Below are 24264 nucleotides of genomic sequence, written 5' to 3' on the forward strand. Positions count from 1 at the left end.
CGTGCGGCTAGTGAAACGAAGGCAAGCGTCAAACGCAATTCGTTCAACGCACCGCAGTCAAATGATGCGTTACTGAAGAAACTCAAGTGAAACTTTCATTGTTTACGGTATAAGAAATTGGTATCTTTATTTTCACAGGCAAAATGTTGGAGGTTTTGTTTCTGTTTCGGTTTTGGTTTTGATTCATTTCTATGGATATGGTAATACAAAATTAAGAGTCAGAGAGAAATAAAAAAAATTGCCTATTGATTGAAATCAATGGTGGTCAAAATAGAAATTTTATAAGAATTTTGCGTCGATGTTGTCCTTCTGCTTGTACTGGAACCATATTATTCTTTTACCGTTAGTGGCACACCGTATGACGTGCGCCGATGTTCTGATGTGCTCAAGGTGACGATATTTCATTATCACTTTTTGCCGCCTCATTCTCGTTCACCAGATGCAATGGAATCACGAACTTATGACCAAATGGGCTTTTGTAATTGATCCCAGCATCACGATAGAACTTTTCCGGAATGGAGAGATTGGACAAGTACAATTTGCCACAAGCGGCCGATATATTTTCTAGTGGTAGTATTGGAAGAATGGAGCACTTAATCGTCAAGAGTGGAATACCGGTAACTGGGGGATCAATGGCCATTATCGGTGATCTAAAATCATTTCAATGATCAATTCTTACATTTGGATATTCGGAACAATATTTCATGTTGATTTTATTAGTACATACCTGCTTTCGTTAATCCATTTCAGAACATTCTTATCAACAATTGGCTTTGGAAGCGATACAATAATGAGATCACACGATGGCATTTCTGTAAATGAACAAATGTGCCATGAATTATCTACTGCAAAAGAGAATGAATCAAGAAAGTGCTTACCGTCAACGGACATCGTTATCGCATTGCCGGTCGCCTTGAACAGTTCAGCCTCACGATTGCTGCGGAGCGCATAGCTCAGATTTGGTTTCACTAAAATATGTACTTGTAGCCCCTGTGAAGCCAATTGGCGACCCGTAGCAAATCCCACTTCACTACATCGTTCGTTGCACATTTCATCACAAATTATCGCAATTTTCGGCCACTGATGCTGGTTCTTCAGCGACAGTCGACGCGCACCACCCAACATTTGCAAGCACAGTTCCACGCAGCTTCTTGACAGCATATCGCATTGTCTTTCCCAGTCCAAGCCAAACACTTCGGCTTGCAAACAAATTCGCGATCGAATTTCTGACGAAATCGTCGGAATAATAAACCCGTCGTCAGTTACATATTCTTGAGCACAGCGATCTTTCAACGTAATCTGGCGATAGCCAGTTGGTTTTGCAGTTAAAATATTCTCGTCGTGTCTATAGTTTTTCACTTTTTTATTAACGTGGCCAGTTTGTCGGACCTGAAATTCAATAAACAAATGTGTTCTATTCAATTCTTCCATTCGTTGATTGAATTCTATGCGCTATAATCAAACTTACCAAGTCCGGCTTTTGATTTGCATCAATCTTATCCCAAATAGCTTGCTTGTCGAACAAAGCCAAATTTTTCTCGAAATCAAAGTCCTCATCCATAACCGGATCGTCAACAGGCGTGCTGAACGTAATATTTTTGTCATAGCGGTTACGATTCGTTTTCTTTTTGTCCATTTTGTTGAATGCCAACTGCTGTGCTACCGTCGGTGCACTTGGTTTATGAAAAGCGCCATTATTTGTCGATGACGCTATATCAATTGGTTGACTTGCATTGCGTTGCAATATAACTGGGATTTGTGCCAATTTATGGTTGGCGTTGTTGCTATAATTATTAGTCTTATTGGCATTGCCACTGCCACTGTTATTCACTGTTTGTGCACTTGAATTCGAATGTGCCATGTTCACTTCGACTTTTGCTGGAATGAAATTTCCAAATGGATTTTTGATGCTGATTGGTGATTTTGCCTTAAAATTGGCCTTTTGATTGGTCGGAGGCGATCTATTCGAGCAATAGAAATTAAATTAAAATAATATTTACATTTAACACTGAGCGTGACGACATATGAAAAAAAAAAGAAGATGAAAAACGGTAACAAAATGTATAATATGCGTATATGCGTACTTGGTTGCCACTGGTTTTGCCTCCTTGCTAGCGATATTGATTTTGTTGAATATTTGCTCATCAATTTGTAACGCATTATTTTGCGACCCGTTATTTACGTTGGCTGCATTATGTGACGGTATCAGACTTATCTTAACTATATCCTTAGCCCTGGAAATAGATGGGATATGCATAAATGGATAGTCAAATGATTTTGTACTGATGAATTTTAAAGTATTGATAAAGACGCTGACTTACATTATTGTGACCTCCGCGTCTGGCGTTTTCAACGGAAGACCATTACGAAATGCTCTCGATATCACAATTTTCGATGCATTTGCGTCTTTGATTGTGCCCTGGAAAATGCCAAAGTCATCGATGCATTTGATTGAAACAGACTTTCCAATCCAATTTTCACTCATATTTATCTGGTGTTCGTTTTCGTCAAGTTCACGTCACAATTTTTCAAAAATAACTGGACAAATTTCATTCAATCACCACTGACAATCTTTCCTTTTTGCCAAGATGCGCTTTTGAATTACGCCAAATTGTGAAAGTATCAAAACTTGTTTGTTGTGCTCCCAAACAAAAATATGCTTTGGTTCTTCTTTTCAATAAAAGAAAATATAACCAAACAGGATCAGTTGTTTGTGCTACTTTCCATGAAACAATTCGGTAATATACTCTTATCATAAATTGAACATAGGACAAAAATTGAATACAAAACTTTTTGCTTATACAAGAAAATAATGAACTGATTCAGTATTTAGAATGTTTATTGCGAGTAAAACAACAAAAAATCGCTGAAACATAATACAATATGGCTGAAGTTGGCTCTGACAGTTTTGATATTAAGGCCAATAATTGAACTGAAGTTGGTTCGTTTTAACGAATGACTTCGTCTATGTGGCGGCGAATTCGAATCATTTTTCAAACTAACAGTTTCGATGATCATTCGAAAATCAAAACGATATAACGAAAATAGAATAAATAAAAAAAACACGGGTTTTAATCACATATGTGTGATGGATAGACACATAAATTTTTGTTTAATTTTTAATTGAGGTATATTTTTAGACACAAATTTACAATAAGAGATAATATGAATTGATAAATTTATAATCTTTATCCATTCGTTTCATTCCATTTCATTTCAATCATCGATGTAGGTGTATATGAAGAAAAATAAGGAGCTGGCAGTCTTAAATAATCAAGTGTGGATATTAAAGCGTTCGTTCCAAGATTTGTAAAAAAAAAATATTTTCGATTTCATTTTTGCGGAAAAATTCTAACGCCTCCTCCTCAATGAAACGGTGTCACTCATTGATGCTTTTTGAATTCTGGCCCTCTGTGACACATGAAAATTTATCCGAATTTCTTTTTGTAAAAACGCCAATAGAATAAGATACAATACGGAAAAAATTCCATTTCACATTAATACAACGTGCTTTCCTGCCACTTCAAGAGAAACATTCCTTTGTATGGTTTTTAACAAATAAAAAAAGGTATTCAATAAAACAAAGTAACAACATTTCATACTCAGTTTGATTTGATTTGTGTTCGATGTTTTTCATTTCTTTCTTTTTTTCCCTTCATTTTTAACACTATTTAAAAGTTCTGGATTTCAGTCAACAGTTTCCATATAAAATGACATTCCTCCATATTTACATAAACATGCCAATTTAACAAATCAAAGTTATCGTCTCTCTCTGACTTCGTCAGCAGTATTGATTTTAATTTATTTGATTTAATTTCACTTAATAAAATAAAAAATAGAATGTTCTTCTTGATTGATTAAAAATATGGTGTAAATGTGTGTGTGTTTGTTTTTTCTTTCTTTCTTTCTTTTGAAATACTTTACATAAATTTTTCTCTCTCTAAAATCCAATAAAATGTAGCAATTTAATAATATAATACAATAAATTGTCTCTTTTTTCATAGGTCTCTCTCTGCCATTACAAATACATGCATTCGGCAATCATATTTTTGTTTTTGTATCTCAATCGACATAACTTCGATAGATATTTTCTTTCGTTCCATGATGTAAATTAATATAACAACTTTTTTTTTCTCAATAAAATGCTAAAAAAAAAAACTAAGATCTAAACATTTTTCTTTTTTTCATGTTAAAAATATTACCACAGCTAAAATAATTCGTCTATGTTTTTGTTTGAAAACGGCCCGTAAACCCAAATAAACTATGCCATTGGTTCAGGGCATTTTTAATTGAATCGGCTAAAAGTTGGGCGCTCTCAAATTGTTCACCAAATGCGAATGTGAAGTTTCTGTTTATACCGTTGACTCAGGTGTTATAGTTGGCTTCTCTTTCGAGTATTCATCTGTTTTTGGTTTTGACTCCGGATCGATATCAATTCGATTAGCTATGTTGAATAAAGATTGTACACATTTTATTAAAAATTTACACATGTACGCTATCAAAATATGAAATAACACACCTTTGTGCCATACGACTACATCCATTATAAATGCCAAGAACATTATTCCAGATGTAGTACCTGCAACAATAAAAAGAATACTCGGTCATAATTCCACATTCAGTTTAAACGCATTTCAAACCGTTTACCTAAAAAGAAATGGCGGAAAGCATCGGGATCGTATAATGAACACGCACCCTGCTTATCACAAATAGTTTCCCAAATTAAACATGTCGAATCGATAACAGCACCATAAATAATCGGACACGGAACATTGCCAAACAAACTGATAGCAAATTGAATGATGCCCATTGCCATTGCCTTATCTGCAAAGAACAGCAAACATTTAAACCAAATCGAATGAAGAAAGTGTTTGACATTTTTGGAAAGAGAAACCTTCCGTAGGTTGACTATATTAATTGAAAAAATACAAACCTTTTGGATCGGTACATCGCATAATCAATAACATACTGCCAACTTCCGAGGTCGAGTGGATAAACACCAAAAACGAGAACAGTATTATGAAATAGAAGAAATTCTGGCAGTTCCCATCGCAAAAACCACTGATGGCTTCCACTTTATCTAGTGCGCTTTCAGCTGCAAATATTTTAATACAGAGAGAATATTATCAGAAAATGGAATGCTTGTAGTACAATTGTTTCAGCTTACTATTTTCAATGCAGTCACAATTGAAGAACTGTGTTTTGCCATTTTCGTTGTTCGAATTACGACAACCCGCATAACATGATGAATAATACGTTAACCCATCTGAACCGCAGATCGGTGAAAACTTATTCCTATCACATTCACAATTTTGGTTGCACGTTAAATCGTAGGAAACGGTTGTAAAATTTCTGAAAATAGTTAAAACGTCATCATGCATTAGCAACTAACTACAAAAACAGTTGATCGGAAGACGGAGTAAATACGCACAAGTCAGTGTATTGATCGGTCTTGACATTATTTAATCCAACAAAATTGTCCAGAGAGCATCCAATGAACATAAGAACAGCCATGCCTGAGCAAAAAGAAAGGGTTTCGATTGATTTCATCCGATTGGCCGAATCTCACTTAGTTGAATATACTCACCAAGCGAATACATCAATGCGGTGAATGCAATCCAAGCCGCCACTGACCTTGCAGTTGGGCTAAATTTCAGTAAAACAAATCCAGATACAACAATACCGATTCCCATTACTAAAATGCCACCCAAGCCAGTGATCAAATTTGCGTCGTGAGCGGGTAAATGAAATTGAGATTCTAAGTATTTTGGTAAAAATGTATAAAGCCCAGCGATTGGAAGTAAGTGCAACACTGAAGAAGCAGTACGAAACATGAGGATATCGTTTTTCAAGTGTCGTTTAATCGTCTTTGGGAAATCTATGGAATTTTGAAAAAAAAAAATACAATTAAATTTAAAAACGTATGTCAAAAAACAGATAGAGGTTAACCTTTTAACTGGGGTTTTGACTCTTCTTCTGGCTGCTCCAATTTCGGTACAGTTTTATGTGCGTCAATTGATTCGACTTGGTGTGGTGCAGGGATCCGGTTACCCCTCAATTGCTTCGGAAATGCGAGCATTGCCAACGATGTGATGATCATTAATGACGAAATCATGACCAAACCTGCAATAGAAAACCATTTTAAACAGTTGGAACAATACAAAAATTGCTTCAAAAACAATCTCTCTAGTGTATCGTTTCAATTGACCGTACACACAATCGAATTAAGTGTAATTTAAGTCATAAAACGCAACGTAATGTAAATAGATTACGCAATCGATATATAAGAAGAATCTGATGTCGATAAAAACTACGCTACAGACATATAAATGGTCATTACAGTCGAATGAGCAAGGGGATAATATGCGAACCAAATTATTGTGTTTTGGTAAAAAAAAATCGACTGAAACAATAATTTGATTCATATGTGATGGCGGTTAAAGAAACAAAGACCCGCGGCAGTGCGGTTTCGCACAGGTAATACCAAATGTGGATGCATATAACGTAAATGAATACAGCATCACACGGTAGTGAATGCATTCACCGAAAATGGATGGAACCGATCGAGAAATTTTTTTTCTCTTCTGTTTACGCGCCAAACACCAATAGCAATGAACACTTGTGCTGTATTGAGTACTTTGTCGCGTTTTGCTGGCAACAACAGCAATGCTGTTAATACAGCCTTTGATGTCAGGTAATATGACTAATATTGGTCGACATTCCGAAAGGACATTGCCCTTAATTTATAATTGATGGTTTTGATGGTCGAAATGATGCATTCGTATAATCATGGTAGGTTGACTGGTTCCAACGTACCGTTATCCATTTATAGGATCGCAATTCGTTTGATTTGTGTATGTGTGTGTGTGTTTTTTTTTCTCTGAATGTTCTTCCTTTAAACGATTGAACGCATTGATTTACTTACCAAGATACCAGGCACCGACCCATTTTGGATCAGACGGCCCAAAACCGGGATCACTGAGATCAACATAAAGTCTGGTACAGAATGATCCCAATATAAAACCAGCCGCAGGACCCAAAATTCGAACACCGATGGTTATGGCTGGATAAAGTGTTTATTAAGATTATTTGATTTTTATTTAAATAATCAGTATGTAATAAATTATTTTTAGTGCGCGCGTGTTACCTATGTAAACAGCTGATTCTTTGCTTGCCACATTGTCATCGATGTATGGAATGCCGAGTGTTGACACAGCGGTTTGTCCGATGCCGACAAACAACAACGACATGAAAAAAATGCCTAAAATAACATTTCGAATTTGCGAATGTGCTTCCTGCTCCAGCAATGTTTTTTCCTCGCAAACTGAAATAAAAGGGGATTTTAAAGTATTCAATGATTTATTGTTGATGACCGTATGTCAGTGATGACGGCGGTGGTTGAGATGATGCGGAACTACTTACCATTACTATCGGTGTGGTTCGAGTTATGATTGTGGCATAGATTCGAGTGTGATGATGATAGGATGTATGCATCATCAGCGGAAGAGTTTAGTGTTGAAATTGAGGTAGATATGGCAGTTGGTGCGTTGTTTGTATGACCACCGTAGAATGCATTGGTTGAATGTAACAGATCATTTCCATAAATAAAGTGTGGCAGTGTACAGCCGAATGTTGCCAACGCAAAAACGATCATTCCTGTTTTTGATCGTTGAAAACAGCGTAGAAAATAGTGGATAGATAAAGAAATTTAAGGTAATTGTTTGTTTGTTTGTTCAGTTTGTCCGAAATTTTTGCGCGTTCGCGATAATTGAATTATTTACTCTGCTAATCAAGAGAATAAATATCGAACAGAAAACGAAATGCGAATCATTGAAATGCGCGTGTGTTTTCTTTCCAACGATACCTAAATATATGCAAAAAACGACATCTTACCGCACGCAATCCAACGAGGGCGATGTCCTCGACCTGCAAAATACGTCAGAAACAGCGACGTGCAGATCTGTCCAAATTCAGTAGCACTCATTAGCAGACCAGTTGTTTTTGATTTGATTTGAAACAATTTCTCAATAGTTGTGATGACACTAACGAAATATGTAAAATACATTCCCTATGTGTGTGAGAAAAAGAGAGAGAGAGAGAAAGACAGAGTGAGAAAAATGAAAATTTCTACTTTTGATTGATATTTTGGCCGCTTGTGTGTGCAAATTACCTGTAGAATCCATGCGAGCAAAAATACCACCATAAATACATGAGTGGATGCAAACATTCGCGCCCATCTTGGTTTGCAGATTCCAATGCCACAATCAGAGCGCTCGCAGTAGTCGTCATTCGAATAATCGTTGAGCGAATGTCGTACAACACCTGTTAACGATTCGTGTTCACTTTTGCCATTCAAACCATTTCCATTCGATAAGACATTGGCTGTATTCAGATTTGGTTTGTACAGTCCCATTGAATCGTCATCCTGAGGAAGTTCTCTCCAGACGTATTTCGAATTGGATAGGTTATTTGGCGAGGTTAGCACCGGCCATTTGTTGTTATTGGTAGCTGGGATATCGTTGGCATGATGATGGTTTAGAAGTGGCAGCCATGTGTGCGAATCGCCGCTGCTCTGTTTCAACATGGCATTACTGTTGATATATCCACTGTTCCCAATGGAACTCATAACACCATTCTTTGGAGATGTATGCTTAGCGCTTGACCAATGCTCATCTTTATTTAGTCCATCACTTTTGTTAGTCTGTTGCTCACCCTGCAGATGATCATCTTCGGGACTCATTTTGAATCAATTATACTGACTTTTGATGCGATACAACGGATCCAGCGATTAAATACTTTTGATACTCGGCTTAACTGTGCAAAATCACACTGATTTCCTGACGAAGCAGCCCAACAATCTGAAATGGCAAACCAAACGAAGGGATTATTGATTGTTATTATATCGGTGGCGATCGGATATAACAAAACTCTTTAACATCTTTCTACATCAATCAATTCGGCCGATTGGCGCGGATTGAATTAATTTGGAATAAATCCATGCATTTAGTTTGATGGCAGAGTTTCTTCGGACCCATTATGCAAACATTACTCATCAATTTGATTATCTTATTTTGTTGCTTTATTTTCTTCGCTTCCATTTACCGTGTCAAGCATTGCCATGCCGCTGTGCGCCATGCCATATGCATTCTTTACCTCACATTTTCGCAGCAAATGCCTTATTTGAGAATTCCGATTTCATTGCATATGTATGGACCAATAATTTAAATTCTTTAAAATTTAGTTTTTGTTTGCACAATCGAAAATGTTTTATTTATTGTTGGTAAAATAATAAATAATCTTCGAACCATGCCACGGCTGACAGAACGGGAGAACAATAAGAGAGTGAAAAACAGAGGGAGAAAATCAAAAAAAAAAATACTTCAAAAGGAATTGAAAATCAAATTACATGGCATTAATGTATCTTCTTTTTCTGTCTTTGCTGTGTGGTGCGAAGTCAAACGCAACGTCACCACTACACATGGAATATCAAAGAAAAAAGTGGTTGTATAACGATTTGATGCCTTCTTGGTAGAAAAGGTTAATAATTTCTTTTGCGTCACACCGGAAAATACGAAAAAAAAGAGATAACGGTAGAGATCAACAATACCGACGATGATGCAGAAAAATACCCAAAAACAACAACACATCGAATATAAATGCCGCGTCATATGTATAAAAGATGCCTCAGAGATGTAATAATTTCGAGATAAACTTTAATTGGTGACACAAACAATGTCGTCTTTCTCTATGTCCATCAAGTATTTGTCATGAACGATGGCGACGCAAAATAGCCGATCCATCATCGATGGTCAGATAAAAATGTTCGGAATAACGCGATTTTCTCATGTTTATCATGAGCATTTAGGTGCAATCAATTTTATGCCATCATTTAGTTGAAAAATCAAGTCTTGAGGTGCACTCTAACAGAAGAAAGAAAAGTTTTCGGCTTTTGCGTACAAACTGTCCTGATTGCATCAAATCGGTTTTACAAATGCATTTACTTTTTCAGTCTGATTAATCAGTAAGTTTGTTGCCTTTAGCAGCGTTTTCTTCCGAGCTCCCGACCAAATTTCAGTTTAAAAAGTAACAACAACAACATTCGTTTGCTTTTTTCGGCTATAATTTATTCGACCGAACGCATCGGGCGGCAAATATATTATCGCTGCTATGATGACCATGTGAGCTGTAATTGAGTATGCGTTTGTTTGTCAATCTTTGACCGTTTCGCATTATCTTTTGCGATGATTCTTTATTTGCCCTCCAATTTTTCCAGTTTTCGGAAACACACACGAAATACAGTGTACACAACGCATTTGTATGTTTTTTATTTGATTTTTCTGTCGAATTTTGTTTCTCTTTTAAATTTTACAGCATAGATAAAAAAAAAACCAAATAAATATAACCGTTTGTGGTTGGCTGAAGTGACTCCAAATCGCGGTGTTCGGAGAAAGTTTGCGGTTTGGAACCCGTCAATTTGGTCATCAATATTTGTCAAAAAAGATTTTTTCTATGAGGCGATCCGATGAATTCATCATTCTAAGATCTATAGAATCGCCTACGTATCCAGAAATATGCCATTTTCAGTCATATTTTTATATTATAGTCTATCTGTTTTTGGTATATCAATAGAATCTATTTTTTTCGATTGAATTTCAGTGTGAAAATCATCGCTTGATGCCAAGAATACGCAGAAAAAAATTCAACTAAAATGTACCAAACATCGCATAGTATAAACTGCTGGACCAATTAATTAAAAACTGAAGAATAGGATTGAAATAAATTTGTGCCAAAAAATAAATTATTTTGATATGAATCAAAATAAAAAAAAAACATTTTCACGTAATAAAAGTGAATCACCCGAGCTCAAAAATCAGTTTATTGGAATAGGTTTGCTTGCTTTTAAGTTATTCAAATATGCATAAAAATTCCGTTCATTTTAACCGAAATAAAAATCGCGATGGGTGTAAAATTTATTGTCATTCCAATTAGCGTTTGGACTCTCTGAATTCGTGTCTCTGTATGTGTGTGTGTGTCAGTCAGTTGGCTTTTGATTTAGTGTATAAGCTTATGCATTGGAATCTTTTTGATATGGTGCACTTCACAGCCAGCAACTGATTTACGTAACGTGAAGAGGTTGGAATGTGAGAACGTTGTCGACATTGTCTCATTGGAACAGCCATGAATTTGGATGAAGTAAGTGAATGAATTACATAATTAAAATTATTTAACAGGAAAATTACGGTGCATCTTGCGCCCATTGTGTTGACGCTTTGCTTACTATAAAACTTGATTAGAATAATAAATTCGTTGAAATCAATTCTCTAATTTCTAATACAGTAAATGCCAATGATATATAGTAAAATTAAAAGGAACGCATAGCGTTGATACATCAACCACTCGATGAATATTAATGTGCGAACTTTTGCTAGTCTCTGTGTGTAAACGCGTTGCACAATTGCATGTAAATATTTTATTGCTGTTCGGGTGCAGCGTAATACCAAGTAGCAATTTGCAGCAAAGAATATTTTAAATATATTAATCAAAAAGGATTCACTCAGGCTTTGCATTTATTTAAAAAGTTAATATGCAAGACTCGAATAGAAATGCCACAAAAAAGAAACTTAACAGATGCATTTAGAAGAAGAAGAAAACATAGTGGTAATAAATTGATTTGTTCAGCGAACAAAAACGCGCACGCGTTGCCAAAGGAGGCATTACTCAGCCGACACATAATTGGCATAATTTGGTTACTCCGCGTAGTTAACGATGAACTGGCAAAAGTCTTCTAAATTGATTTTCATCAATTTGACTCCATTCACCTAAACGAAACGCACGCTGGTCTCAACTATGATACGTTATTATTTTGAACTTCAAAAAGAAGCCGGACAAAAAAAAATTCTCATGTTTGTCACACATGCATTGAAATGTGATCTTTCTTCGACCGACCCCAAGAACGAAGAGAGCTCTCGAGTTAAATTGTGCAAGACGCACGTTTATCCATTCAAATTCATTGATTTATTTACATGATTGCTTTCAACTAACATCTCGGGATCATTCTCTTAATTGTGCAGACGGACGAACAGTCCGCCAGACAGATGAAATTTTTTTGGATGACACAAACAACGGAGATAACACAAAAACACATCAGATGATTGAGCAAATGAATTACAATTGAGAAAATGAGAAGAAAAGTTTGGAATATATATATAAATGTATCACAAAAAAAATGAACACTACAGCATGACTTTTATTTGAACGCGTTTGCATCCACAATAACATTACTAACATTTTGACTGATTTAATCAAACTAATTTGTAGGGAATATGGAAATGTGGAAGAAAGTATTGCTCAAAATGAAATTGGACAAACACGACAACAACATAAAGAACGCATCGAACAAACGAAATCAGGCATAACAGAGCGAAGCAATTAAAAATTAAGCAAAAAAATGAAGACTCGAACAAAAAGGAAAAAAAAAAGCGTTCGTAGTGTACTCGAGAACCGAAGCACGTGGTTAATATTCCACGCGACAAATACTAAAAGTAAAAACTGCGCACACACAACAATACTTTATTTCAATGTTAAGGTCATTTCATTTATTGAACTTGTATCGAATCTGCATACGAGTCTGAATGAGACAGTGTGTGAGAATGTGTGTATGTATTTGTGGATATCGTTCGTATGGCGATGATAAAATTTAAAGTAAAAAAGAAACGAACTGAAAGAAGTCGAGAATACTTTTGACAATGAACATACATATACAGACTCCAATAGTTGGAAGAGGGCAATGTCGTAAGTTCGCAAAAAACCGTCTCTCTCTCTCTCTCTCTCAAATTGAACAAATCAAAATAATGGCCACAAACAAAAAACCAAACAACGTGCCAAATCCCATTGGAGTCGGATATTTTTAGATAACAAAACTACTGCTGTAAAATCAGAGAATAACACTCGACTCTATTTACTCATTGCCAATACCGTTTAGTGTTCATGTTGCATTCGTGCAAAATGTCCACAATGTTATTTAACATTATTTAATAACAATCATAATGTAATTCGATTGAAATTGGCGTATGTTGTGAAATGGTTCGAAAAAAACCGAACAAATGTCGAGAACAAAAAACAGAAAATTTTGAATACGGCATTTAATTGTGATCAAGGTTTTTCAGACAACGGTTTTAACACAATTCCGTGACAGCTTCGATTAATCGTCTTCAATGCGAAAAGGTCGAACGATAGTAAAAACTTTCAATAATTCAACAAAAATATTATGCATCTTCTGAAATCTATTTTTGGTCGTCCCATATTTGATTACCAAAAAATGTGTCCGACGTAATGCTGTTTGATTTTAAATGTTGTCTGGTCACTCATAATAAATAAGAAATGAAGGCATATGGATGCAAATTGCCGGCGCTTAGTAAAGAATATCAGAAATTTACACTCGGTTCGATAATAATGAACTGCCTTATCAAATTGAGCTACGAAAAAAATGATTTTTTTTTTGTGCGGTTAACATCGCACAATGTTGTCATAATTGAAATGTTTATTCATTAAAAAGTGTTTATTTTTCAGTGAACTTGTTGCAAATATAATGTTAATTGTGGTGTGAGCTTCTGTTTACCCGTGTCGGATTCGAAAAAGAGAAAAAGAAAACAGCGTAGTGCATTGAACATCGTTCAACTCATCGGTTAGAGTCCATTTTTCATGTGATATTTCAAAACAATTCATAAAAGTCATTTTATAAATAGGAACCAAGATGAATGCAACATATCCGAACGCAGATCCCTGTCAGTACTTTCGAGAAAAAAAAAACGTAAAAAAATGTAAACTCGATCGTGAACGCAGTACGGTGTATTTGTCATCAATTTTTGCAATACACTTATATTTCAAAGAACGAATTTTTTCTTTGCAAGGCAATTGTCAAGTTCAAATAGGTGTCGAAAGCAAATAAAGTTGTAAAAACGGTTATCAGTTTTCGTGCAGTTGCAACAAACATGACAATCGACTCGGCGCGGTGCATTGTGCTTGTTCAGCTCATCGTGCTACAATCTTTGGCACGTTACGTTCACTGAATGAACAGAGTATCATGCAGACATAATCAACACTTTTTATTTGGTTTTCATGTTTGGTTTGGTTTACAAGTTGAAATGAAATAACATTCTTGTAAACATTTATGATGATATTGCCTATGCACACAATATTTCTCGTACGTGTTTGTGTGTGTATGAATCAATCGGAAGTTCAAAAATACATATGGGCTCAATGCGACCAGCTGGTCTGTTAAAGTTCATGGGAACTGTAGAGAAAAAACAATTATTATTTGGATCTTTGGGACCAGACATAGATGCCATTTGATGGCTTATTTGGATTGTATCAATGGCGTAGCTACCGATAATATATGTTGGCATATCGAAAATCGCCATGCATATATCTTCCGTGTGATTAGATAGCTTTATTATTGCACTTCTCAAATAAATAAATATCGGTTGAAAAGCATTCCATTTTTGCTCAATTCGATTATCTTATCCGTGCAAAATTATGGAAAATAAGAGCAAATGATTGAGCATTCATTCATCTTATGTATCCATAGCGACAGTTCATTTTGATTTATTAGCTGAAGTTACATAAACACCATCATTACAAATTGAATTAATGAGGCAATGCAACCAGCATTTGTCTGGCATCAATTTTGAACTTAATTGATATGAATCGAGAATTGATTCGGGCCGAATTTTTTCTCTCTCTCTCTCTCTCTAAAATTGTTAGCTTGTTGTGTCTATGATATTTATCGTTTTCATCAATGTATTATATAAAGTTGAATCAATTCGAATCATAGAGCCATATTTCGTTTCCATTTACTAAATTTCTTTGGATTACCTACAAGCGCCAAACAGGTGTTGCCTATTCAAATGAATTTATATAAATAGCATCGCATAAAAATGTCATTTGTCTGGTTGTTACATGCAAGCAAAAACAAATTGAATAGATTGCGTTACATTGATGTTAAATCAAATTTATTTTCAACGTTGTGTGAAGAAGACAGAGCTCTCATTTTGTATATTGCTATATCTGGAACTATTAGTAGCTGCTGTTTATAGTCAATAGCTGTGTATATTTTGAAATAGCAGCTACCGAACACTTTGTTCGGAATTATTTCGAACGTTCCATTGGATTTTTAGAAGTGGAACGATAACGTTCAATTCAAAAATGTATGTGGATCGATAATTTAATGTTATCAATCCATTTCCAAAAATCCAATGGAACGTTCAGAATAATTCCGACCAAAGTGTTTGGTAGCTGCTATTTCAAAATATACACAGCTATTGACTATAAACAGCAGCTACTAATAGTTCCAGATATAGCGATATACAAAATGAGAGGCTGGAAGAAGAAGAAGAAGAAAACGCAACAAATTTGGTACATAAAAATTGCATGCGAAGATGAGAACGAGTTCTCAGTATATCAAAAATGAAAATTGAAATATTTATTTGTCATTCTGAAAATTGCATACAATTATTCTAAATACATAAACTTATTTCATTCATGTCACTCGTTCATACTGGTTTGTGTGCATCAATTCGTTTCATGCGCAACACAAATGACTAGAATCACGTTGGCACACAACGTTGAAAACGAAATCTCCGAGAGCCATTCACTTTCAATTTTACATGACCGCAATTAGATTCATTGGTATTTTCGTCAAATGTATTTGTCGACCACTTGCAATTCAATGAAAACTAAAAATGCATGCAATTGGATGACACAGTAAAGTGTTTGCTACTAATAATATATAATATGGCATTGTATTTGTCGTTGCGTTCATTATTAAATGAGCTATCTCGAACATGTTATTATTGCTGGGTTTTTTTACGCACCACCCGCGTATTTGTGATGATGAGTTACAGACATCAAAGTAAAAATATATGATGCAACCGAAAACGAACACGCAAAGATATTCACTTAATCTAATCAATTGAAAACAAACACTGTCTCATATTTTGTCGTTCGTCTAACACAGTTTTTGTCTCATCTCCTCTGTCACGTATACCCATCGCACGAATATAAATTAAAGAATTCCAATTCACTCAACATATACAGTGTGACCGAATTACAACGATTTTTGCCCTCTTGTTGCTTGCATGTGCACTGCGCAGTGTCGATATTCGTGCATTTCTATTTGTTGTCCTAGAATCTGCTCAATTGCAATGCAAACGAAATGTACAGTGCCAATAGAAATCAATAGATCAATTAACTATAGCTCCACTTTTTTCTGTTATTTTGGAATGGATTGCATCGACCGACCTAAATTTTAATGCTTCAGTATCGACTTTGGTTGAGTTGAAGGGCGGTCAAATGGACATTTCGATGATGTTGTGTGTATTCCACTATGAATGAGAAGAGAACGACGAAAAAAAAATCTGTGTACCGCGTCGTGCACATTCCGCAAAAGGAATGAAAAGGAAAGAAGCTTCAGCACCGAATGTTGCGAACATATTTTCGAATTTCGGAAACCGGTTTCAGTCGCTTCACTTTTTTTTCGGCTGCTGCTGCACGCGCATATTGTTTTCGCAATAGTGTTTGTTGTTCGTCAAAATATTTACAATATTCTTTATCAGGGTAATAATTTATCCGTACAGGCCCGGTAATTGGACTGCAAATTACTATTGAGAGTGGGTAATTAATGTGCATTGGGAGCATGGAGAGACCATTTTAGAGAACATCAAGGCGTGTGAAACAGTCAGCACATAGATGAGCCTGAATTGCCGTTGCGCTTATACCGTTCGCAGTAGTTGGACATTCTCACATTTAAATATCAATAAATGAAATGAAAAAAAGTATGATTTTTCTGCTGCATGAATGGAATCACACTGAAAAGTGAAACTGGTTTATCATAATTTATTATTTGCGCTGTTTCACACACACACACACACACTCAAATCTGTTGCATTTTTGCAACTTTATGTTCTCTCTTCGTAGCAATTTCTTTACAGTTTGCCAAAAACAAACGAAAAAAAAAAAATTTGGTGGTTCGTTTTAGATACACAAAAATCCAGTTCCACATATTTGAAGTTACTATATATAGGCGATAAAATGAAAGAGAAAAGATATACATATACGAATATAAAACCAGATAAGTATTGGAACATAAAGATAGAGAAATTGAAAGTGAATCAAAGGGACTGAGCTATAATCGTCGTCATCTTTATTGCGATGAAGACAAACGACCTGGCGACATCTTCATTCCTGCGGATAATATTCGAATCTCTGCCTGACATTTCTCCATTAATTATTTTGATTTTGAAGATTGTCGATTGGTGGTGAAAGATGTTCAGCAATCCAAAAGCTTCTATTGCTACCGCATGGTTCAGAAGAAACAAACAAAAAAATCAATTTGCATTTTATATTACGGGCAAATGTTACGTTCAATAAAATCGGAATGATTTCATCACTTACAATGAGACACATAACTGTCTATTCTAGTGCGATGTATTGGGTATGACTGACAAAAAAAAGTAATTCAAAGTTTATTGACTTCATTTGGTTGAGGCGATTTCTTATCGCTGTGTGTACAAAAGACTATGCTTAGAGCAAACATTTGAAATATTCAAATATTTATGGGTTTATGACAAGTTCAAAATGTCGCCAAAATGATTGCGTGCCCAAGCACATTTGCATCATGCATTCCTATTTGTAGCATACATTTTCGCCGAATCGAGACTGTGGTTCATCTGATAAACTCTGCTCTTCCGAAATTATTTTAAAAACAACACAGCAAAAAAAAAAACATGTCAAACTGTCATTCCATTCAACGCCAAAATATACGAGTATATTTTTAAAAATCGCATTCGGGCTGCCTCTCTATGTGTGCAGAGTCGGCCAACTCATTCTAGTCTAGCACCGCGACATACTTACATGCGCTAACAACAACTGTGTTCGTGGTGGATTTTGGGCATTAATGAAACACCAAGCAAATATGTTGTGTGTGTGTGTGTGTGTGTGTGTGTGTGTGTGTGTGTGTGTGTCTGATTTTTTTTTCTTCTGTCGTATTCGTTAAAATCAAAGCGACACACTCACACTCTTAACTTAATGCGATGTTCTCGTGCATAGTTTGTTGACCGATTAAATAAAGCATTCATCATCACATACGGTTGCAGTGAATGTTTTCGGGCCGAAAATAAATGAAATTGCCATTTAGATGGAAAAATGTAAGGGAAATTTCATTGGACACATGCGTAGTGTAACATTTTCATGTGTCGGTATGCACATACAAACAACAATGTGTATTTGAAGCTCAATAGAACAATCCATTCGCTCGTTCGCTCCGTTCGTCCGTCGAATGTGAGGCAATGCAGTCGGTCGCATTCGTTGTGAAACTAGTTCAATCGATTTTCAGCGGTCTTTGCTCCTTTCAAGCTAATCACTTTCATTTTCACTTCGTACAGTGGAAAATGTATTATTTCCACTCGGAAATCTGAATTACTAAGCTAAATTAAACGGTGATAGTCTGGTGTACGGCATGCGACCAGATTTTAATGAGATCATCGATAAAAGCACAAAGTTGTACTGTTTTACACGCAAATGAAAACGCAAATATTTCGGTGAATTTATTAAGCAACCAATTGCCAACCGCAGTGCTTTCAACTGAGGTGCTCGTAAAATGCATGTGACATAATTTTGTTGTTGTCATTGTGAGCGAGCAAACAAACAAGCGAAGAGTAAGCCAGATGCACCATACACGCGCATAGATACAGGCTTGTTATTTTTAATCGAGTTCAGTATTGATGGCAAATCTACAACGAAAATAAGCGTACACCTTGAGCTAATTACTTATAATTGGGCGCAGAGAATAAGAAATAGATACAGAGAAAAAGAGAAGAAAATTTTGTGCAATTTAAAGAAGAACGACTTGGAATGTTCATTGCGTACATTCAGCGAATGTTGCTTCAAGACATAGGTTTCAATCAATAATGAAGCGGCATATATTTAGACGAGTTTTCCGATAGTATAAATGGAAGTACTACAGTCCTTACGTTCGTTAGTAGGGCCTGTTGTCAATACCACAAAGTAACCGACACAGATTGCATACCAACCACAACAACTTGAACTGACTCATACTTTGAACTGAACGTTCGGTTAAAAAAAGACTTTGCTCTTATCAAATGTCCAATGTACTTGCAACGTTTATCATGTTTATTATTAATATTGATTTTGCAATCGCATTTTGAATGAAAAATGCATGCTATCGAGACGATGCACTCTCAATATCGCACTAAAATTAAGCTACGCACTCCGAAATCACGTTGTTTGCGCTTGTAAACCAACAGTCGACCGACTCGGAATCAATGGTCTTTCACAACCGCAATTATGATAACGATGATTACGATCTGAACGCATTTGATTCGGCGCCAACCGGTGAGAAAATATTGAAATTGGCTGTCATTTACGAAAATGGCATCGCATTCAAACGGGCTTACGTTACACAATGCGCAATATACTCAGCTCAGCCATATGCACTTTGGAGTTGTTTTCGCAGTGCTTAATCTCACAACGATCTGTCGACTGATTTGATGATGTGTGCGCGTGCGTGTCAATGTATAAATGATGTCAGTTTTAAAACATCTCACTTATTATTATTATTTCATCTCTTTTTTTATTTGACGCTTACAAATAAAATTAATGAATTTTATTTGTTTTGCGTGCCTGCAGTTTTCCAAGCAGCGAGGAAAACCAGTAAGAAGAATTGCTAATTTGTATGGAATTCCGACGGTATTTATTGCCCGGCTGATGATGGTTGTCATTTTTTTTTTCTCCATGAGCGTTTTAATCGTTTTGCCTTTTTGTGCATCATTACAATCGGTGATGATTTTCGTTTTTATTTTGCTTTCGGAGAATCACTTTCACTTTCAATAAAATTCACGTGAAAATAAAAACCGTAGGTGATCATGAAACGAAAATGAAAAAAGACGCACCATGGCTAACTATGACACAGGAAAAAATAACGAGTCAAGGAAAGAACAAATCTGGCCAGACACTTGCATACTAATTATGATGAAAATTGACATGACTCAGTTCGATATAATTTTCCCATCGCACCAGACTGCGTAGAATGAAATTATACCATGGGACCGCAACAGAAACAGAAATCGAAACAGAAACATAAAACATATACGCTAGACCAGCGTGATACAAACGCATACTAAATCACAAAAGCAAATGCGTAAAGAGGGAAAAAACATGAATTTCAACTTGACGTGTCGCTTTATCAATCAATAATTGAAAGTGAAAACTAAACTAGAATGAAACAAAAAAAAATTCTATGTGCTCATACTTGCATATCGATGTAGTACGATATACGGACTAATGGAACATCGAAAATTGGGTTGATGTATTCGTACGTTTTTGTGTGTTTGCATGGATTTGTGCACAATGTTTTTTTTTTGTGCTTTTCATTCAACACCATCTATTTATAGAGGCAGAACAAAATACGAATTCTTTTATAAAAATGTTTTTGTTGTTGTTTCAAGAATTTTTTGTTTTGTTTTAAATGATTTGGTTACTGTTTCTGCCACCATTTTTTTTAAAAAGTTGTTCGGGCAAATGCGAGCTGATTCAGTACACTCAATAGTATGTACGATGTTTGCTATTAAAATGTATAGACCGATTTCGACACAGCATTTATGACTCGCACGATTGTCTGCTCTCATCGCGGAGAGAGAACAACAGATTTTTCTTATTTTTTCATCATATTCGTATTTATTTTCTCGTTGTCATTCCATCTTCACGTATCGTCGCAATAAAATGTATCGATTATGGTATTGGCCTAGCAAATAAATGACGCGACAGTATTCATACAAAACCAAGACAGTCAGGGCTATTGTGGAATAACCGAGCTAGAGAGAGAGAGAGAGAGAGAGAGAGAGAGAACACCACATTCAATATAATCGTCTTCATCATTCTTAGCGTATTGACAAATAGCATATCAATTTCTTCTAATATTTCCATACCGTTGGTATTTATTCAACGTATAAAAAATGCACAGTATAAATACATAGGTGCAAGCCAAACATATGATGATAATTCGTATCACACAGCATCTGATCAAACGCATACCGTGTATATGTATGTTTGATTTCATCTGAGAACTACCACTCATCGAAAGTGCTCTTTATTTGGTCAAATTCGCAGAAGGCAAGTAAAATGACGAATTCATCAGCTCTAATTACGGAAATTTGCCCAATTTGATTATGAAACACGAATATATAAATGCGTGTTACTTTGTAAATCAAATGTACACCATACATAGTGTTTGCGATGACTTCAAGAATTCTCATTCTGTCTTTGTGTTCTTCGGTCACCGAAAAGTAGATAGAAGAATGAGAAAGGGAAACAATACTTCTAATCACTTTTTTTTCAGCTTGGCTTAGAACAGGTTGATTGCGTAAAAAAGTGTATTCCATGTGAGCAAAGTAGGAACAAAAAAGACCAAATATTTCTCATGTTTTATGGCAATTTTTTAGTTGTTGCTGCCACTAGACGTTGTCGGCGGCAACGACGAATCGATACGTATTTCATCCTATGTGTTTTATTTATTTACATCGTTCTCTCTCTCTCTCTCTCTCTCTCTCTCTCTCTTGTATTATCACTCTCTCAATCATTTCAGTGTGCGTCTCTTTCCTGCCGCCAACAACTATCGCTTTGTGCGTATGTTTTTTATTTTTGTTTCGTTATGTTATGGTTGTTTTTCCTCTCCCATTTCGATTTCAGTGTTGTGTATTTGGGTGTACGAAACTCATTCGCATGTACACAACATGTACACAAAACACACCGAACAGGAATCGGACGGTCAAAAATCAAAAGTACAAAATGAACGTTCAGTCAAAAATCAGTCATTGTTCCAACTAAAATAGCGTATGACTTGAAATAGTTTACACTCTAATAGTGTACACTCTAATTAGATTGGCTGAAAGTGAAACTTACAGGGATTTTTTTCTTCCGGAAATCCTTTGTTGCTATGAATGTTTTCTGCGCTCAAACTGAAATCGCTTGGTTTTGCTTAGGTTTAACAAAAATTATGACACAATAAACGTAACAGGTTCTTTGAATCTGATTCCATTTAAAGGAGCTTTTGACAAAAAAGATTCATCACACCACCAACAATAACACCGATTGCCTTTCTAATCGAAATTTCGGCAAGTATCCAGTTACTGTGTCTATGCACTATGTCTGTACTATGGATATATATGAAATATTTTTATCTATTTGGGTTTTCTCCCCGTCTGTATCGCAATACCGTCTGCATACACCGTCTGATATCTGTCCGGACTGATGTTCTTTTTGTTATCACAACTAAATTAAAGGTGCACATTTATTTTTAGTTTTATGAATTTATCTTCGAAGCGTGCTTAACAATAATAATTTGATATAGATATATTTATTTGAGTTTTCGTTTTGTATATTTATTTAATTGGGATAATGTTTGAAAAAAATCGGTTGTCAGCACCCGGTTTCTATATATATTTACTATAAATCGACTTGTTTGTCACAATTCACCGAAAATTATCATCAAAATTCCAAACAGACTGAAAATAATAATAAAAAAGAAACGAATATCAAAAAATTCGTTGTACAACGTTCTCACACAACTTCTCCTCGCCAATGGCAAAAAATGACTGGCAATCGGCATTTCTCGTTGTCAGTATTCAATAAACATTGAGCAGTGATGTGCGCTTGCTAGCTAGAGCGGCTGCTTGATATTGTTGTTGTTCCTGGTCCGCAGTTACTGTCGCCGCCACCGTGTTGTTTCACTGTTTAGTGTATGTTCTCCTCCATGTATTCGATTCGTGTGCTGCGTGTGTATAATAATCGCGCATATGTAGTATCCGTTGCTTACGCCGAAAAAAGATAAACACACACAAACCGTACAAATTCAAGCAGCATACCGATGTCGGGGCACATACAATTTTTCTGGAATACGTGTATATATAAATTTTATATATACATGCCGCAGACAGTGTGTATGAGACAGAGAGAGGGAGAGAAAAGTGTGTAGAATGAAATGCGCACATACGGCGATGTCGACTTGCTTTTTATTTCGTTCGGTGTTCGTCTTATTCCTTACGAAAATTCACACACAGTTTTTTTTTATTCGTCATCTTTCACGCAGACAAGCAGACTCGCCGTATACATGTGGCATGTGATTGAGTTTTCATTTATTTTTTCTTCTTTCAGTCATAAATACATGGCAAATGGTGCGATCAATGGCGTAGTTCTGCCTCAGCCGATATGCTAACAACCAAACAGAAACAGAACCTCCGAAAACATTTTTACGCAACACTGGTGCCGAAACCTATGTATTCGCTTAGTGGGAGCGAGAAAGGCGAAGCATGAATGAAAGGATAGCCATCCAACGAATACTTATATGCGTGTGCATGTAAGTAAAAGAAGGAAAAAAAAAAAACAAACAGCGACAGAAGCGGTAGCGATCAAGGCGCTGCATGGACGCACTGGCACTAAGTCCCATTGTTCTGCATATGATACATGCGGCTTACGATCACTTTTTTATACTTTTCCCAGCTCTTGCGTACAATGACAACAACCGATCGACGTAAACACAAATGAGTGCAATGGAAATAAACAATTTTATTCTTTGCGATCGTCGCAATAGTGCCGAATCCTCCGTTTGTTTGGAAATTAAATGTACGGTGCATGAATGTTTTCGAAACAGGCACAACAACAACAACAACAACAACAACAAACAGCGATTAAAACAAGAGAAGGATGAACAATCAACATTTCCCTAGAATAAAATTCGGCCGTAAAGCGGATCAGATTACATTAATTTGCTCATATTTTGGATTCAAAAATTCATATGACCGCAATCAGTGTGGATAAAACTATCACGTTTACTCTATTTCATTTTATATCGCTTTATTTTTCATTCATTTCCTTCTACGCCAAATGGACACAAATCAAAAGACCACTTTATATGTAACACATAATAATTTTACTATCAAAAGTCATATCAGTCAATGTTTGTCATGTTTGTAAATTGATGCAGCCAAACTATGTGTGCCTCGCACGCAATACTCATAAAATAAAATAATACAAGACGAGTATATATAAATTGACCAATCATTCCTAATCAGTATGGTTGCGATCGTCCAAATACACATCGGATGTGTGCAAAACTTCCGAATCATAGCTCAATTCAATGATTTGATTGTGGCAGATTTTACAGTCAGTTAAGCTGTCTCGCCTTTTTCAATC

At 35.8% G+C, this 24264-nt stretch overlaps 2 protein-coding genes and 1 long non-coding RNA gene across 6 annotated transcripts; 1 reads left to right on the forward strand and 2 right to left on the reverse strand.

The window, feature by feature from the left end:
* Positions 1 to 101: 101 nt before the first annotated feature.
* On the reverse strand, positions 102 to 2911 carry LOC129578981 (enhancer of mRNA-decapping protein 3). The gene is made up of 6 exons (XM_055468413.1): positions 2322 to 2911; positions 2085 to 2234; positions 1469 to 1961; positions 879 to 1389; positions 728 to 812; positions 102 to 650 (listed from the first exon to the last, which is right to left on the reverse strand). Exons 1-6 carry the CDS (start codon positions 2483 to 2485, stop codon positions 386 to 388), a joined length of 1668 nt encoding a protein of 555 aa, XP_055324388.1. The 5' UTR covers positions 2486 to 2911; the 3' UTR covers positions 102 to 385.
* An 851-nt stretch (positions 2912 to 3762) lies between these two features.
* On the reverse strand, positions 3763 to 22810 carry LOC129578977 (solute carrier organic anion transporter family member 74D). 4 transcript variants are annotated; one of them, XM_055468396.1, is made up of 15 exons: positions 21976 to 22672; positions 17911 to 18788; positions 8171 to 8858; positions 7894 to 8068; positions 7423 to 7656; positions 7148 to 7324; positions 6926 to 7063; positions 5950 to 6123; positions 5588 to 5878; positions 5432 to 5516; positions 5168 to 5352; positions 4934 to 5095; positions 4648 to 4824; positions 4520 to 4579; positions 3763 to 4444 (listed from the first exon to the last, which is right to left on the reverse strand). In XM_055468396.1, the coding sequence occupies exons 3-15, from the start codon at positions 8738 to 8740 to the stop codon at positions 4353 to 4355; spliced, it is 2520 nt and encodes an 839-aa protein (XP_055324371.1). In that variant the 5' UTR covers positions 8741 to 8858; positions 17911 to 18788; positions 21976 to 22672; the 3' UTR covers positions 3763 to 4352. The 4 variants fall into 4 exon arrangements, with proteins under 4 accessions (XP_055324371.1, XP_055324370.1, XP_055324373.1 ...); XM_055468395.1 differs by lacking the exon at positions 17911 to 18788 and having other exon boundaries at positions 21976 to 22810; XM_055468398.1 differs by lacking the exon at positions 17911 to 18788 and having other exon boundaries at positions 22520 to 22670.
* LOC129578986 (uncharacterized) lies at positions 10384 to 13685 on the forward strand. The gene is made up of 3 exons (XR_008689183.1): positions 10384 to 10887; positions 10990 to 11193; positions 13570 to 13685. It is a non-coding gene; the product is annotated as an uncharacterized LOC129578986 (long non-coding RNA).
* Positions 22811 to 24264: the final 1454 nt, after the last annotated feature.

This window comes from Sitodiplosis mosellana, unplaced genomic scaffold (genome assembly GCF_009176505.1).
Source record: "Sitodiplosis mosellana isolate CC-2019 unplaced genomic scaffold, AAFC_SMos_1.0 Smas_scaffold_6226, whole genome shotgun sequence".
In the NCBI taxonomy this organism is placed as follows: domain Eukaryota; kingdom Metazoa; phylum Arthropoda; class Insecta; order Diptera; family Cecidomyiidae; genus Sitodiplosis; species Sitodiplosis mosellana.

Coding starts and splice junctions, on each gene's coding strand:
- LOC129578977 (XM_055468395.1), bottom strand. CDS start 8,740: ATGAGTCCCGAAGATGATCATCTGCAGGGTGAGCAACAGACTAACAAA. Junction 7,064..7,147: donor AGAATCAGCTGTTTACATAG/GTAACACGCGCG, acceptor CACTTTATCCAG/CCATAACCATCGGTGTTCGA. Junction 5,096..5,167: donor TTGTGACTGCATTGAAAATA/GTAAGCTGAAAC, acceptor AAATATTTGCAG/CTGAAAGCGCACTAGATAAA.
- LOC129578981 (XM_055468413.1), bottom strand. CDS start 2,485: ATGAGTGAAAATTGGATTGGAAAGTCTGTTTCAATCAAATGCATCGAT. Junction 1,962..2,084: donor GCAAAACCAGTGGCAACCAA/GTACGCATATAC, acceptor TTGCTCGAATAG/ATCGCCTCCGACCAATCAAA. Junction 1,390..1,468: donor CAAATCAAAAGCCGGACTTG/GTAAGTTTGATT, acceptor ATTGAATTTCAG/GTCCGACAAACTGGCCACGT.